Source organism: Sus scrofa, chromosome 12 (genome assembly GCF_054392235.1).
Source record: "Sus scrofa isolate SSC_HxYL_T2T_F1_AM1 chromosome 12, Sscrofa_HxYL_maternal_Yorkshire_Landrace_v2.0, whole genome shotgun sequence".
Classification (NCBI taxonomy): Eukaryota; Metazoa; Chordata; class Mammalia; order Artiodactyla; family Suidae; genus Sus; species Sus scrofa.
The window spans coordinates 61,343,489-61,357,880 of NC_139394.1; the positions used below are offsets into that span (position 1 = coordinate 61,343,489).

At 47.2% G+C, this 14,392-nt stretch overlaps 1 protein-coding gene across 18 annotated transcripts in view; it reads left to right on the plus strand.

Moving 5' to 3' along the window:
- Positions 1-14,392, plus strand: part of DNAH9 (dynein axonemal heavy chain 9) — a 330,145-nt gene that overhangs the window by 16,645 nt on the left and 299,108 nt on the right. For 17 of the 18 annotated variants that reach the window (XR_014821870.1, XR_002337369.2, XR_014821872.1 and 14 more), the window contains exons 5-8: positions 1,163-1,374; positions 3,196-3,429; positions 11,302-11,469; positions 13,088-13,204. Coding sequence is in view for 11 of the 18 variants with exons in the window: in XM_084986157.1 (XP_084842283.1) it covers positions 1,163-1,374; positions 3,196-3,429; positions 11,302-11,469; positions 13,088-13,204 (731 nt within the window). In the remaining 7 variants the exon portion in view is untranslated. Of the gene's footprint in view, positions 1-1,162; positions 1,375-3,195; positions 3,430-11,301; positions 11,470-13,087; positions 13,652-14,392 lie in introns of all 18 variants that reach the window. The other variant, XM_084986164.1, reaches the window with a different exon arrangement.

Sequence of the window (14,392 nt, forward strand, 5' to 3'; positions counted from 1 at the left end):
TTGCTTTTGCTCAGGTGCACAGGGCAGGTCAACTCACAGGAAAACTCTAGACAACTTATTTAGGTCTTAATTTCATTGCTTACAAAGTGGAAGTAATAAAGCTACCTCACAGGGTTTTCTATGACATGGTACATGTCGTGTGAGTAGGGCAGCACCCGGCATATTAAGACTAGTTACTAAATGGTATGTATTTTGAGTTTCCTGTTGGATGAATGCAGAGCTTTACTCACATAATGTAACCCAAGACCATCTGCTGTCATATGATAGCACCTGGTTATCTGCCCAGAAAAGAACCAGCCTTTCTCAACCCTTCTTTCCAGTTCGGTTTGTTCAGTGGGCTTTTACATTCCCTCTCAGCAGCCCTGCAGAAATAGTGCCCAGAGCTACCAGTTTGAGTGACAGGTGGAAGGCATGTTCTTTCCTTTTCTGTATTCAAAGGAAAAGGGAGGAGATTTTCCTGGCCTTGGAAACCAGCAGAACCTTGTCGTAATCAGTCTGTGCCACTTCTCTCTTCCCAGTGATTTCTCCTCCTCCATAGGAGCTCGATGAGATTCTTTATTAGCAAGTATTTATCAGGGACGTTACAGTTGAGGTCACGCCTGCTTTGGTCCAGGCACCATGCTAGCTGTGTATGAAGATTCTGTCTGAGCCACCTTCAGACCTTCATGAGAACCATTTAAATTGATTACTGTTCAACCTCTTGTTGAGGTTCAGAGAAGTTAAACACGCCCAAGGTCATGCAATTGATATATCAACATGGAAGGCAGATCTTTCTGACTCTAAAAACTGTCCCTGTCATCTCTTTTGTGTTGCCTCAGAGATACTGGCAGCAAAGGAAGCAGCAAACATGCAAACACTTACGAGCATCTTTCACACACGGAGCACCAGACTGGGGCTGGGAGGGCCAGGAAGAAGTCCAGATACAGGAATTTTGTGAGAGCGGCTCCTCAGACCACTCTCCTAGCTGCCTAGGGCTCTTCCGAGATTCCGTTTCCTCACAAGAGCCAGAAAGTTTTTGGGGATCAGCCCTCTCTGTTCCCTCAGCTCAGGAAGAGACCGCAGCCATTGTTGTGCAGATCCTTCACTCCCAGGCCCCAGGGCCCATCTCCGTGGGTGTGAGCCTCAGGCAGGGGCAGTGACCATTGCCTCCAATTCCTTCCAGCTCTGACGGAGGCCCGGGACATCCACACCCACCTGGTGCCACTGCAGCACCACCTGGAAACCCTGGAGAGCCTGGAGTTTCCCAAGGTGAAGCCACGGCTGCAGCCTCTGCTGCACATCGTCTGCCTGATCTGGGCCACGTGCGAATCCTATCGCTGCCCCGGGCGGCTCACGGTGCTGCTGCAGGAGATCTGCAACCTTCTGGTCCAGCAGGTTGGCTCCCGGGATCCCCCACAACGTCTCCCCTGGGGGCTGGATGTCACCAAGTCACAAGAAGAGTAAAGTGTGCATTTTTCCAGGGGAGGGAAATAGTTAGTGTCCAAACGGTTCTCACCCTTGAATTGTTTTATTGTCACAGCCCAAAACTCACAAGATGTTCTCAGTCCTACTGCTTGGAAGGACCAGTCTCCTTTCCCCTCTGCCCAAGACCTAGGGTCAGGCACAGGATGGGGGTGATGAATTTCACCCTCCTTAAGCATGTTAAGGCCTGGTATCAGGTCCACCTCAAAGCTCAGCTTTAAGAACACTGCCTCTGGAGTCAAATGTCCCTGTGCCACATCTGCGTCACCTGCCCCGTGGCTCACTTTCCCTCTGTGCAGTGGTGGAAAGAGGACCTACCTCAGAGAGTTGTTGGGTGGCTATGAGGCTCTAATTTGATGCTTCACGGTGGGGCTCACATGGTGTCCCCATGCACTAAGAGCTCAGTGCCCGTGAGCTGCACAGAGGCAACTTCTTGGGTAGCATCCTCCACGACTCCCCTCCTTCCCTGTGGCACCAACCAGGGCAGCGTAAACCCTGAGAAGAATGTCTGTAAACAGAAGGAGGCTTAATAAGGTTTGGGTGATCTGCCCTCCTAATTGGCTTCTTTTACTATTGAGGAGCTGGGACCTTAAGAAAACAGTGAGCGTGTTTGAAGGGTAGCTCGTGGTAAATAACACTTCTGCAGAGACATTGCAGGCTGCAGAGTGCTGTGACATTCACTATCCTGGCATTTGCAGATGAACCCTTCGAGGTGGGCAGGGAGAGCTTTATTGATTTACTATTATTATTTAAAGATGTGGGCTCAGGCTCAGGGATGTTAATTGAGTCATCAAAGGTCACCCAACCCAGGACCGGAAGCTAATTGTTTGACTCCTAGACCACTGCTCTCCCATCACTGCATGTTTGTCAGCCAGGACTCTTATGATTAAAAGTATAAGAAAACCCATCCAAAACTAGCAACAACAAAAAGATAACTAATTGGCTCATGTGCCTCAAAAGTCCAAGGTAAGGCCAGCTTCCGCCCTGGATTATAGTAAAGCGTGGACAAGGTCACCAGGACCTGTTATTTTGACCCCTTCCTGTGGCAGTGAAGATGGCTGTCCAGTGGCTTCAGATTCACAGCTTTCCAGGTTCAAATCTCTTGGAGACAGTGAAATAATTTTAGTTCAAATATTTTTTTTTTCTTTTTAGGGCCACACCTTCTACATATGGAAGTTTCCAGGGTAGGGGTCAAATCAGAGCCGCAGCTGCCGGCCTACACCACAGCCACAGCAACACCAGATCTGAGCCACCTCTTTGACCTGCGCCACAGCTTGCAGCAACACAGGATCCTTAACCCACTGAACGAGACCAGGGATTGAACCCGTATCCTCATGGACACTATGTCAGGTTCTTAACCCGCTACACCACAGCGGGAACTCCTGGTTCAAATAATTGTTGCACTCAAATTATTTTCTATAGATAGCCAATAAGTCACAACAAAACGCCTGGAAAGAACACCTGTGCAGCCCCAGCATGCCCAGGGAAAGTCTCACTGTGTTTCTTTGTCTCTGGTGTCACTTGCCATTCCTGAGCCAATCACTGACTATTTGGCTTGAACCCAGGTCCCAGTCCACCTGTGGAAATAGATTTGGGGTCTGATGTTTCTTATATGAGGCTTCTGAACAATGTTTCTTGGGCAGTTATTTAGTTGAGAGTTGTGGGCTGGGTAGAGCTGTGGTCTGTCCTGCACCTGCAGCCAGGCTTAGTGACACCAACCTGTTTGCACTCCAGGCCTCTCATTATCTCAGCCCAGAAGACCTCCTGAGAAGTGAGGTGGAAGAAAGTCAGAGGAAACTGCAAGTGGTTGTGGAGACCTTGAACTTCTTCAAGCATGTGTTTCAGGACAGAAGGGAGAATCTCCATTCTTACTTCAAAGAGAACCAGGAAGTCCGGGAGTGGGATTTCCAGTCCTCTTTGGTCTTTGTGCGGTTGGATGGCTTCCTGGGGCGACTGGGCATGGTGCAGGTGAGTGTTCTCATTCACGTCAGGCCCCCGGCTCCGTGCAGGAGTGGGCAGTGCCAGGACCCAGAAGGCAGGATAAGAGAAGGCCGGAGCAACAGGGTGGCCACCTCCCCTTGGCTGGAAGAACCCTTGATGGGAAAAATACTTGGTCGTCATGTGATGGTAGTTCTACTAGAAGTTTAGGAAATTCTGATCTTCGACTCAGGAAGGCCCAAGGAATCAGTTGACGAATTCGGCTGGTTTTGAAATTACCCATTATCTTCCAACTTTGTTTCAAATAAACTCTTGCTACCCATTATCTTCCAACTTTGTTTCAAATAAACTCTTGCTAGAAATCTCATGCAAAATACCAGCAAGTTGACCTTATGCAGCTGGCCATTCCCACAAAGTCATTGCTTTGACCTTCTCCACTCTCCCACTCTCAAGGTGGCTCTGAAAACTATTAAGACGAGCGTGAATCCCTGTGCAAAAGAAATATGACTTCTGCTCAAAGTCGTGACGTGACTCTCCTCTCCTCGTTGTTTAAAAGTTAATGTGAATGTTAGTTCAAGGACTAAGGAGAGAAAACATGAGGCTTTCTCTTTTGATTGTTTTCATCTTCAGAATTTAGTGTACTTAACAGGTGTTTTTGCACTTTGCAGCTTTATATTTGCGGATTGAACTTTGCAGGGAGAGTAGAGAGCATAATGAAATAAAATACATTCTTATCCTAAAACTGATGGAAATTCAGGGTCAAGTTCAAGATTAGGACAGTAGCCAAAAAACTAGAATCATGTTTCAAGTTACCATCAGCAGAGTTTGGGGATAAAGGGAGGGGCTATGTGGGGAGGAGGCTGTGATGAGTGGCACAGACCATGGGGCTATGAGGGTAAGAGAGAATGAGGCTGAATTGTTTCAGTCCAGCAAGCATAGGTCCAGCAGTGCCATGCCCCGGGCACGGCACCAGGTTCTGGGGGTACAGCAGTGGCCGAAGTACGGTTTTGCCTGTCAGAGGCCCGTGGACCAGTAGCTGTGGTCCAGGAGAAGGTAGAGACTAATGGAGGAGGTCCCATCCGGGATTGGAAAGACAGAGAATCAGGAAACTTCACTGAGGTGTATTAAATGCCACTAAAGCAAAATGGGCATGCTCTTGGGAGCGAGAAGGATGGGTCCCTAACCCAGAAGGGCTCTGAGAAAGTGGGGAGCACAAGAGGAAATACGTGTCAGAACTGTAGTAAGAATTTACCAGGGAAGGGAGACAAGGGAGGGGACAGAGACAGGACATGTATCGTCGAGGATCTGGAAGCTAGATCTTCCTGTCTGAATCCTGTACCAGGATCATGGGGTAGACGCACTCCATAGCCAGCCTTATCCTAAATGCCTTCTTTTTTGGCAGCCTCCGGACCCATAGCGTCTCCCCTCCCCCCATCCCGCTCCTTCACTCTGGTTTAGTAGACGTGACAGATACTCCAGCTCCAACCAGCCCCTGGCCTGAATGACCCTGTGGGACCACTGCCCTTACTACGTGCAGGCTCTCCAGCCCTGCAGATGGTCCTCGCAGCGGAAGCCACGTTCAGCTCGGCAAGGCTGTGGAGCTGGGGCCTCTGGCGCTGTGCACACAGGCTAATGATGTGACTTTGCATATAGACAGCTATTCTAATGTTCGGGCTCCTAATCTGCTGAGTTTATTCAGTAAATATAAGCAGAGACGGCCACCAGTCTCCCCAGAGTCATTACCCTCACAATAGTCTGCTCTCAGGCTGCTTTTTCTTTCTGAGTCAAGGGCATAGATGCATACAAAGCAGTTGCCCCAGTTTAATTGGAAGATGCGTTGAATGTCACCCGCTCTCCATTTTCCTGCTCCTTCCTCTCTTCTGTCTCCTGTCCCGGGCTCTGGTTCACTTCTCTGCCCTTAGGCCATGCTCCACCATTTCTTTTCTCCCCTGATTTTCCCCTCTCCCACCCTTTTCCTTCTTCCTTCCCTTTCTGCCAGTCTCTCTTCCCCTTCCCTGTTCTCCTCTCTTTCAGCTTCCCTCACCCTGCACTTCCCTGACTCCCCCTTCTCCCATGGCTGCTCCTTTCCTTCACTCCCGAACGTTTGCTCAGACTCACTCCCTTGTCCCGGCCCCCCTGTCTCTTCCCGCTCATCTCAGTGCAGTGAGACACAGACACAGACTATCGATCTCTCTGGGCATATTTCGTGTAGCCCTTTAGTTAACATTCTGTGTATCTCTGTGATCGATGCCCATTTGAAGTGGGATTAATCTGCTTCTCCAGGAGGAATTAGCATGAACCCAGCCTTATTCATCTTGCCCTTCTGTATGCTTCATGGCCCCCGAGATGTGGGCAGCTGCAATTAATAAACACACGAAGCCAAGTTAATCAGATGACATCAGCACATTTACCCCTCTGCCTGCTCACAGCCAGGCTTAGCTTGGGAACGGCTGGTTTTCAGTCTCCATCATTTTTTCAGATCTTTGCCCCCTCTGGTTTGTGTGGCTTTTTTTGCTCTTTTGCTCTTGCTCTTTGGCACAAGAAAGTTTTATTGTGCAGATGGACTCTTCGCCTCTGGGCAGCTGCTCAGTGACGGCGAGGGCAGGAACTGCTTGGCCAGGAGGGCTGTCCTGCTGAGCGTGTCCTGCAGGTCTGCAGCAGCACGTGGAGTAATTGCATTTGCAGCAAAGTGCCCTCCTCCTCTTCCTCGTCACCCCCATGTCACAGCAGCCAGCCCTTGGGAGGGAAGGGAAAAATAGGCCAAGAAAGAACTTAGGTATTTTAAGAGCCTGTCTTGCGCAAGAGTTGCATCCTTACAACCTTCAGAAGTGCTGGGCATCAGTACCCTTATTTTAACAAATGAGCGCCATTAAGTCTGACACAGAAATTAACTTGGTCAGTCACAGACTCAGGGATGCTTAGCTGGGATTGGTACACACTCTTCTGCCTGCGCACACTATTTTTACCATATGACTTCTAGGCTTTTTTACTAAATAAGTCATTTGGGTAAAATTATAATTCCAATTCCGTGAAAGGGCCTTACTAAGGAGATCCCAAAAGAATATAAAATCTTTGCAATTTGAAGCAACGGTCAAAAGTCAAAGAGGAAGAGTCTTCAGCCGTCTCTTGATTCCTTCCCTCACCTGGCCTTCTCCACACTCCAGTGCATCAAGCGTGCGTGCACACACACACAGAGTACACACACCATGCTCACACCACACATGACACATACCCAGACACACACACCATACTCAACATATACACACGCTGCACATAGACACACAACACGTGGAGTTTGTTTTAGTGCCATAATATTATGGATTCTGTAGGTTCCCTGTTTATGTTTCTGCCCTTAGCCTCATCCTTCAAACTATGCAGTAAGTAAGCAGCCTGGCAAGAACCCCCATTTCTTTCATTATGAAATTGCTGTAAAGCTGTGATTCACTTGGAGACAAGATGATTTCCTGCTGAGGCTTCATGCGTGGTGATTAGCAGGCAGATAGGTAATAAGCTGACCTCATCTCCTTTGCGTTTCCTTTGCTCTTTCCTCGGTCTCCAGCCCCTCTGCTGCTGCCTCCTTTCATTCGGGCCTAATTGGGCCACTTCCCTTTCAGCCCAGCCCGAGCACTTGGTCACGTAGGAGACCATTAGTTGCATAAGGTCGGCTGCCAACGCAAGGTAAAGAAAACAGTCTTTTTCCCAGTGACCTTTTGAGATTTTCCTCTATGAATGTCTGCTTTGTGCTCACCCTTAATGAATTCTGAAGACATTTCTTTTAAGATGCGAGGCCTCTCCTGAGCACAGCCTTGGTGTTTCTGGGGCCGCAGCGTCAGTGGAACCTGCCTTCACCACCCTGTTAAAGGTTGCACGTGTTTCATAAGAACAGGACCCAGTCGGTCCAGCCAGCTGCCTGGGACCCCATGCTCTTCACGTCTGCTGGCTGCCAAGGAACACCTGCATGTCAGCCATGACACATTTCTTAGCCACTAACCTGATCAAAGGATGCCAGGGTAACGGGCAGCAATTATAGTGCCTACTGTTTCCTGAAGTGGTAGAAAGGCCCTTCCCATGCATCTCTGTAACCCATTTGCAGGTTAGGAAAAGGAGGCTTAGAAAAATGGAGTGTCTTGCCTTAAGCCACATAGCTGGTAGATAGCAGACCAGAGTTGTGTGAACCCGGGAATTCGTGCCCTGTCCTACACCCTTTCCAGAATGCTGTCTCTCCTACCCCTGAACTCGACGTTTTCAGCTTTTATATTGCATGATGAATTCTGTGTTTTACTACAGTGGTGGAAAGAAACGGATACTTTAAAAATAGAATTTAAACCTCTTGTTGGTTTAAATGGCCTTTTATCTGTTTTGTGGGGACATCTAAAAAAACAATGGAAAGAGCTTACATTTAAATATTTTAAGAATCAGAAGTTGCCATCGTGGCGCAGTGGAAACAAATCTGACTAGGAACCATGAGGTTGTGGGTTCGACCCCTGGCCTCGCTCAGTGGGTTAAGGATCTGGCGTTGCCATGAGCTGTGGTGTAGGTCACAGACACAGCTTGGATCCCATGTTGCTGTGGCTGTGGTGTAGGCTGGCAGCTGTAGCTCTGATTCGACCCCTAGCCAGGGAACCTCCATATGCCGCAGGTGCAGCCCTAAAAAGCAAATAAATAAATAAATAAATATTTTAAGAGTCAAAGATACAGTCACCATGATTACTATAAATCTGTCTATATGGTTGTGAGACAACTTTCCTCCTGATTCAGGAATCTCCTCTACAGTCCCTCAGTGACATCAAAATTCTGCTAAAATCCACCCAGAGATGGAGCGCTCACTACCTCTCTTAGCAGCCTAGTCTGTGGTTAGGCATTTCCAGACATGAGGTGGTTCTGTTTTATTAAGTGGAACCACATGAAATGGCCATTTCTTATAGGTGAGAATGGCCAAATATAAGAATTTTGTTGTTGTTGTTGTTGTCTTTTTGCTATTTCTTGGGCCGCTCCCGCAGCATATGGAGGTTCCCAGGCTAGGGGTCGAATCAGAGCTGTAGGCACCGGCCTACGCCAGAGCCACAGCAACACAGGATCTGAGCCGAGTCTGCAACCTACACCACAGCTCATGGCAACGCCGGATCGTTAACCCACTGAGCAAGGGCAGGGACTGAACCGGCAACCTCATGGTTCCTAGTCGGATTCGTTAACCACTGCGCCACGACGGGAACTCCCAAATATAAGAAATTTTATAAATTCAACCTACAAATTGACACCAAATATGCTTCTTTGTCCTGTTCACTCATTTGCCTTAGTTCTGCCATAAAAGTAGGACCATGCAAGGTCTGCCTTGCACTTGACCAAAGCCTTTCAAACATTTAAAGACAGTTTGGCCTCACTTTCTAATCTCCTCTCTTGTCTAATTTTCCTTATTTTCTCCAATCGCTCCGAGTCCAGTATTCCTAGACTCTCTAACACCCTGTCACCTTCTCTTGGAGGTGCTGTCACTAAGTCGAAAGTCAAAGATCACATGTTCCTTCATTCAACAAATATTTCCTCAGCATCTGGGATTCTTGCAGGGATTGAAGATACTGTGGGGCCTCTGGAATGTTTACAACTTACTGGGAAAGAGAGATAGAAAATAAACAAATAATATAACATAATCCAAACAGTATATTATAATGCTGGAGTGTAACAAGCATTCTAAAGAAAGCTTAAGCAAGGGAAGTGGCAGGAAGTACAAGAGGAAAGTGGAGTGAGAGTTTCTTTTAATGAGGGCAGGACAAGGAAAAGTTTAAGACCTTGAATTGAAGCCTAAATAAATGTATTTCCCATCTTGTGTCTGTTAAGGAAAGCAACATAAATATCCACTGGTTTTGGTGATTAGTAGAGTGGTGATGTGGTGATCCCCCCAGTAGAGTGACTGTATAAGTAATTCTCTAATACCTATGATTTTCCTGTTAGATTGGAGACAAAACACCTTTCAGTGACCACCTAGGACCGTGCTTCACGTATTCTTAAAAAATAAAATAACAAAATTATTATCTAGTTTTCTGATGTAATCAAACATATCCACATGCATCTCTTTTAAAATTGTCAGTGGGTATCTCCTAAAAATTGAAATTGACATCCACAGAATTATGAAAAACGGATACCCAGGTGACATTCCACAGCACCAGTAACACTTCTCCTGTCACACTGATTGCAACGAAGCACTTTGAGAATGACCTGAATCACTATTTAAGTCAATTTCATTTAAATCAAATTGATTTCCGTTTTCCTCCCTGTAGACAAGTTGAATGTGTTTTTAAGCAAAAACTGCCCCTTTCCTCGTCATTGGCAAGGTCTCCTGGTTTGAGCATATGTCTTCCTTCCTTTGGTTGGTTCTTCCTCCTTCTCTCCTCCCTGACTTCAGCCACCTGCCGGCAGCCATGCCTGAACACAGCTAAGCCCAAAAGGGTCCCTAGATGGTGCAAGTGTACCCACCTGGCAACTTAGGGAAAATCAGCTACTTCTCTTGGCTTCTGAGTGCCTCTGTCCCCACTGCTGGACTCAGTGTCCTAGTGAGAAGGAGGAATGGGGCAGCCCTCTGCTACCCTGATGGGTCACCACCATAGCAGTGGCCAGTGGGAAGTCCCTGGAATGATACCAAGACCTGCTGGGTTCTCAGCCTCGTGTTGTGTTCCCTCTTCTTGCCCTTCAAATGTCCTCAGCATAGAGGACCGGCTCTCAGGGACCCACACCAAATGTTTGCCAAGGTGACACACAGGTACCGTTGTCTCCCGCTTTCCCCTGAGAATAGAAGCACACAGACTGGAAGGTGTAACAGGGCAATATCTCGGTTTGGAAGCTTGGTGATTTTTTTTTTCTTTTTTTTTAAATAGTATTTATTTATTTTTTGGTGACACTCACATCATGCAGACATTCCCAGGCCAGGGATTGAACCTGTGCCACAGCAGTGACCTGAGCCACAGCAGCAACAATGCTCGATTCTTAACCCACTAGGCCACCAGGGAACTCCGGCTTGGTGATTTTTGATGGCTGCTCAGGAGAGAGAAGTATGGTCTGTCGCCATAGACCTCTTCCGAAGGCCCACGTCCCGTCAGGAGTGAAGCGGCTTCCGTGGACACTGGCAGGGCTGCTCCGCAAGACTCTAGGTTGTGTGGCCGCCGTCACTTAATCCTGAGCACAACTGGGATGCTGCCACATCAGCAGTGACAGAAGGGCACACTCAGTGTGTGTGTGTTCCGTGTGCCCAGCACTGTCCTAAATCCAGAGCCCCCGTGGACGTGATTCCCATCACCATTGTTATCCCGTTACAGATGCAGAAACCCAACCCAGAGGTGTCAGCTAACTGCCTGCCGCCACCCAGCCGGCCACAGGGTCCAACCTACCGCACCGTGTGTGCTTGGCAAGGGCACCTCATGGATTTCTTTTTGTGGCAGAAGTAGTTGCTGAGGATGTGGGTGCTGCCCCTCTGAGCTTGTCCTTGGCATTGTTTGGAGGAGCCACTTTCCCGTCAATATCCTCCAAGACAGATGTCCTTCTAGAACCACATCACACCGTCCCGTGGCAGCTGATTTTTTCAATGGTGTAAAGCCACCAATCATGTAAATATTGTTATTAACTATTACATTTTATTCTTCACAAATAGAACACAGAGGCTGAAGCATACATTTGATTTGTGTGTGTGAATTTTATTTCTTGGAATTTTCTCTTTGCTCTGTTATTGAGTTTAACTGAGTTATTTATACCAACTCAATCTAATCATAAGGTTACAGGGCTAATCAAGCTTCACGTTTTCCTAAGCAACCACCACCCCCATATGATTTCTAGCCCTTCCCGTGCTAATTTGAGTGTCATCTACAGTTGTCATCATCATCATTATTACTCTAACTGTATTGCGATTTGTCTTTACAGGACCTTCTGGAGACAGCTTTGGATTTCCACAAATTGGGAAAGCTTGAGTTTAGTGGCATCAGAGGGAATGCCCTGAGCCAGCAGGCCCAACAAATGTACAGTGAATTTCAAGAGATATACAGGGTCTTCTCAGAGTCTTCCTACAACTGCTTGGACCCCCAAAGTGTGGTAGGACTTGGAAGGGCTAATTTATAAGCTTTGTCTCTTTCTCAGATGACTGCAGCCTGTAGGGGCTGGGTATTTACTTGCATTTTCCCTGTGCATTTTCCTAGGCTCTGTGGTCCCCGTGGTTTTATCAGCAGGGACCACGTGTAATTATTCTTTGTATCAGGAGAAAGATCAGGGGTGGGGCCTTTGCAGCTGCTGACTGCTTCAAACTGATGGTATCCAGGGTTTCAGAGACGCTGAGATGGGTGTGGGGTGATGCTGGAGTCTGTGGCCGCCCTGCAGCTCCCAAGGCTTTAAATTTTGAATGGCGACTGCGTTGTAAGGGCCAGGCACACCTGGGCAGAATTTCATTAGTGGCCTGGGGAGCACTAAGTGAAGCTATAGCTTGATTTTCTGATCAGACCCTGGTTCCCAAGGAAGTACCCAGGATGAGAAAAGGGCCAGAGTTGCATTTTTGAGGATTGGGACACAGGAGCCCACATCTCACCTGTAGCCCAGGAGAGCCGAGACCTGTGAGTCCAAGCCTGCAGGAGACAGAAAGAAGCAAGATGGTCAGTACAGAAACAGGGAATGGCGTTCCCTGAAAAGGGAATGGCTGAATTCTTGGAGAAGGAATTTTGAGAGTATCTGAGGGAAAAGGAGAAAGAAATAGAGCAAGAATCTGCTCTGAGCACCTTCAGGTTTGGCCAAATCCAGGAAATGTCGCTTTCTAAAAATTCCATCACTCTAAAGTAGGAAAAAAAAAAAAAATGGAGTGCAAAGCAGGATATCTACCATATGTTTGCCACCATGTGATAAAACAAAGCCAAACGAAGTCCCGTGCACAGGGAAACATACTACAGTGTTAGTGTGGTTAGGTTTGGGAGGTAGAAAATACTGTGTTTTTCTAATTTTCTTTGTCGTTTCACAAGTATATGTGTAGTATATGTAAAGCAATAATAAGAAATAATTCCACAAATTAGAGATTTTAGTCCACAAAGTTTCTCTGAAAACTACTGCCTTCAAAGAAAGAGCACACTTTGGGTTTCCGGGGGAAATAACAGCAACTGGGACATGCTTATAGTTTAAAAAAAAAAAAAAATGACTGTTCATTGCTGATCTGAAATTTAAATTTAACTAGGTGTCTATTTTTATTTACTAAATTTGGCGAATTTAGGATCAGTGACTAGCTGCTGTGTTGAGTAATTAAAGTGCAGTTAGAAGAGACAGTGTATACTAGTTTAATCAGCTCACTTTCCTCTCACGGCTGGGTCAGTTTGTTTACAGTGAAAAAAAAAATAGATAGAATTTTCACTTTGGGGAAGAAGGAAAGTAGGTGGCAGTGTGGAATGTTGCTGCTGAGGCGGCTTTCCGGTGGCCTGAGTTAGCGCTGCAGGTGGGAGAGAAGGGGCTTCAGGGAGGTGGCAGATGGGGCACAGAAGGGAGGTACCAGGGAAAATGCTGCAGTAATAAGGTATCTATGTACATGGACAAACACTAAGTCACACGGTGGGGAATTGTAGAAAATTAAAACAAATCCTTGTGTAACCAGTTAAGTACACAGGTTAATAGCAAGGAGCTTAGTGGGATTGGCCTTCAGAAAATGATGTTTTCTTATGTGTATGTGATGTCTCTTCAGGAATTTGAAAAGGATGTTTCTGAGTTTAATCAGAGAGTCGAAGATCTTGACCGAAGGCTGGGCACTGTCTTTATTCAAGCCTTTGATGATGCACCTGCTTTGGAGCACGCCTTCAAGGTTCGCACAGGAGCGGGCCCCCCGGAGGAGGGCAGGCAAACACTTCCAGCTGTTCTGCTCCTGCAGAGAAGTGTTGCCGTTCATCTGGTAGACAGGCACTGTGGGCTCCCAGGGCGAGGGCGTGCCCAGAGCTGGGCTCCTCACTTTGACGGCTAATGCTTTTCTGCAAACGTGATGATGTAAAAACGCTTTGTAAAAAGTTTCTTCTGGAATGCTGTCTTCGGGGCTTGTCGGCAACCCAAGTACGCATTAAAAGTGAATCCTGCCGTGGCCACCCTCCTTAAGCCATGGCTTTGAGCACCACAGCTCTTTAATGGCTGCCGTCAGGTTGATACGGGCTGGGGCGAACCACTCAGGAACAAGCACCTAGACTAAGAAGGCGCGCGCCCTTCCCCTCTGTCGCTCAGATCAGGCGGTACAAGAACGTGGAGGAGGAGGTTCAGGATGGTGAGTAGGTAAATGACTACAGAAATGAAAAATGTGGGCTGTGAGACGTGAAGACTGTGGAACAGGACAGATCCTCTGTAAACTATGAAGCAGCTTACTCTGTAAAGCCTTGAGGATTAGAATCAGGGCTAATCAGTGGAGGTTGCAGAGAGGCAGAGTTTTGGTTCAGTAGAGGAAAGCAGCTTCTGTAAAAGCTGTTGAAAGGTGGAACAGGCCTCCTTGAGAAGTAGTTACACTACCAGTCACTGAAGTGCCCGAATGTAGACTGGGCAACTGTGGGACAATTGCCCGAGAGGCTGAAGACCAGGACAGCTGCATCCATGCTATTCTAGAACACTAGGTAACCCAGATGGGTTTCATTAGCCATTGAAAGAATGTGTCATTCATTCAAGAATATACATGTGCATTCTTTAATAACTACCTGCCATTCCATAACTCACATAGGAAGGCTTTTTAGATTTTCTCTCTCCAAGTATTTAATTTCAAGAGAAGGGTTTGTTAGTCTCAATAAAATAATCCCATTGGCCATTAACTGTCATGGCTCCTTGGAATGTTACCATGCAGATCATTGGTGAAGCTATAACTCTGTTTCTACCTTGAGGATGTCCAACCTTATCCTTCCCTTCAGTCCCTGTGAACCTTGGATTCCAAGGTGTCTTCATGGATCTCACGTGTCCTCTCAGGGTGCTCTGTCTTTGAAATCATGGTGTCTTTGCCACATGTCTTCAGTCTCCCTTCCAG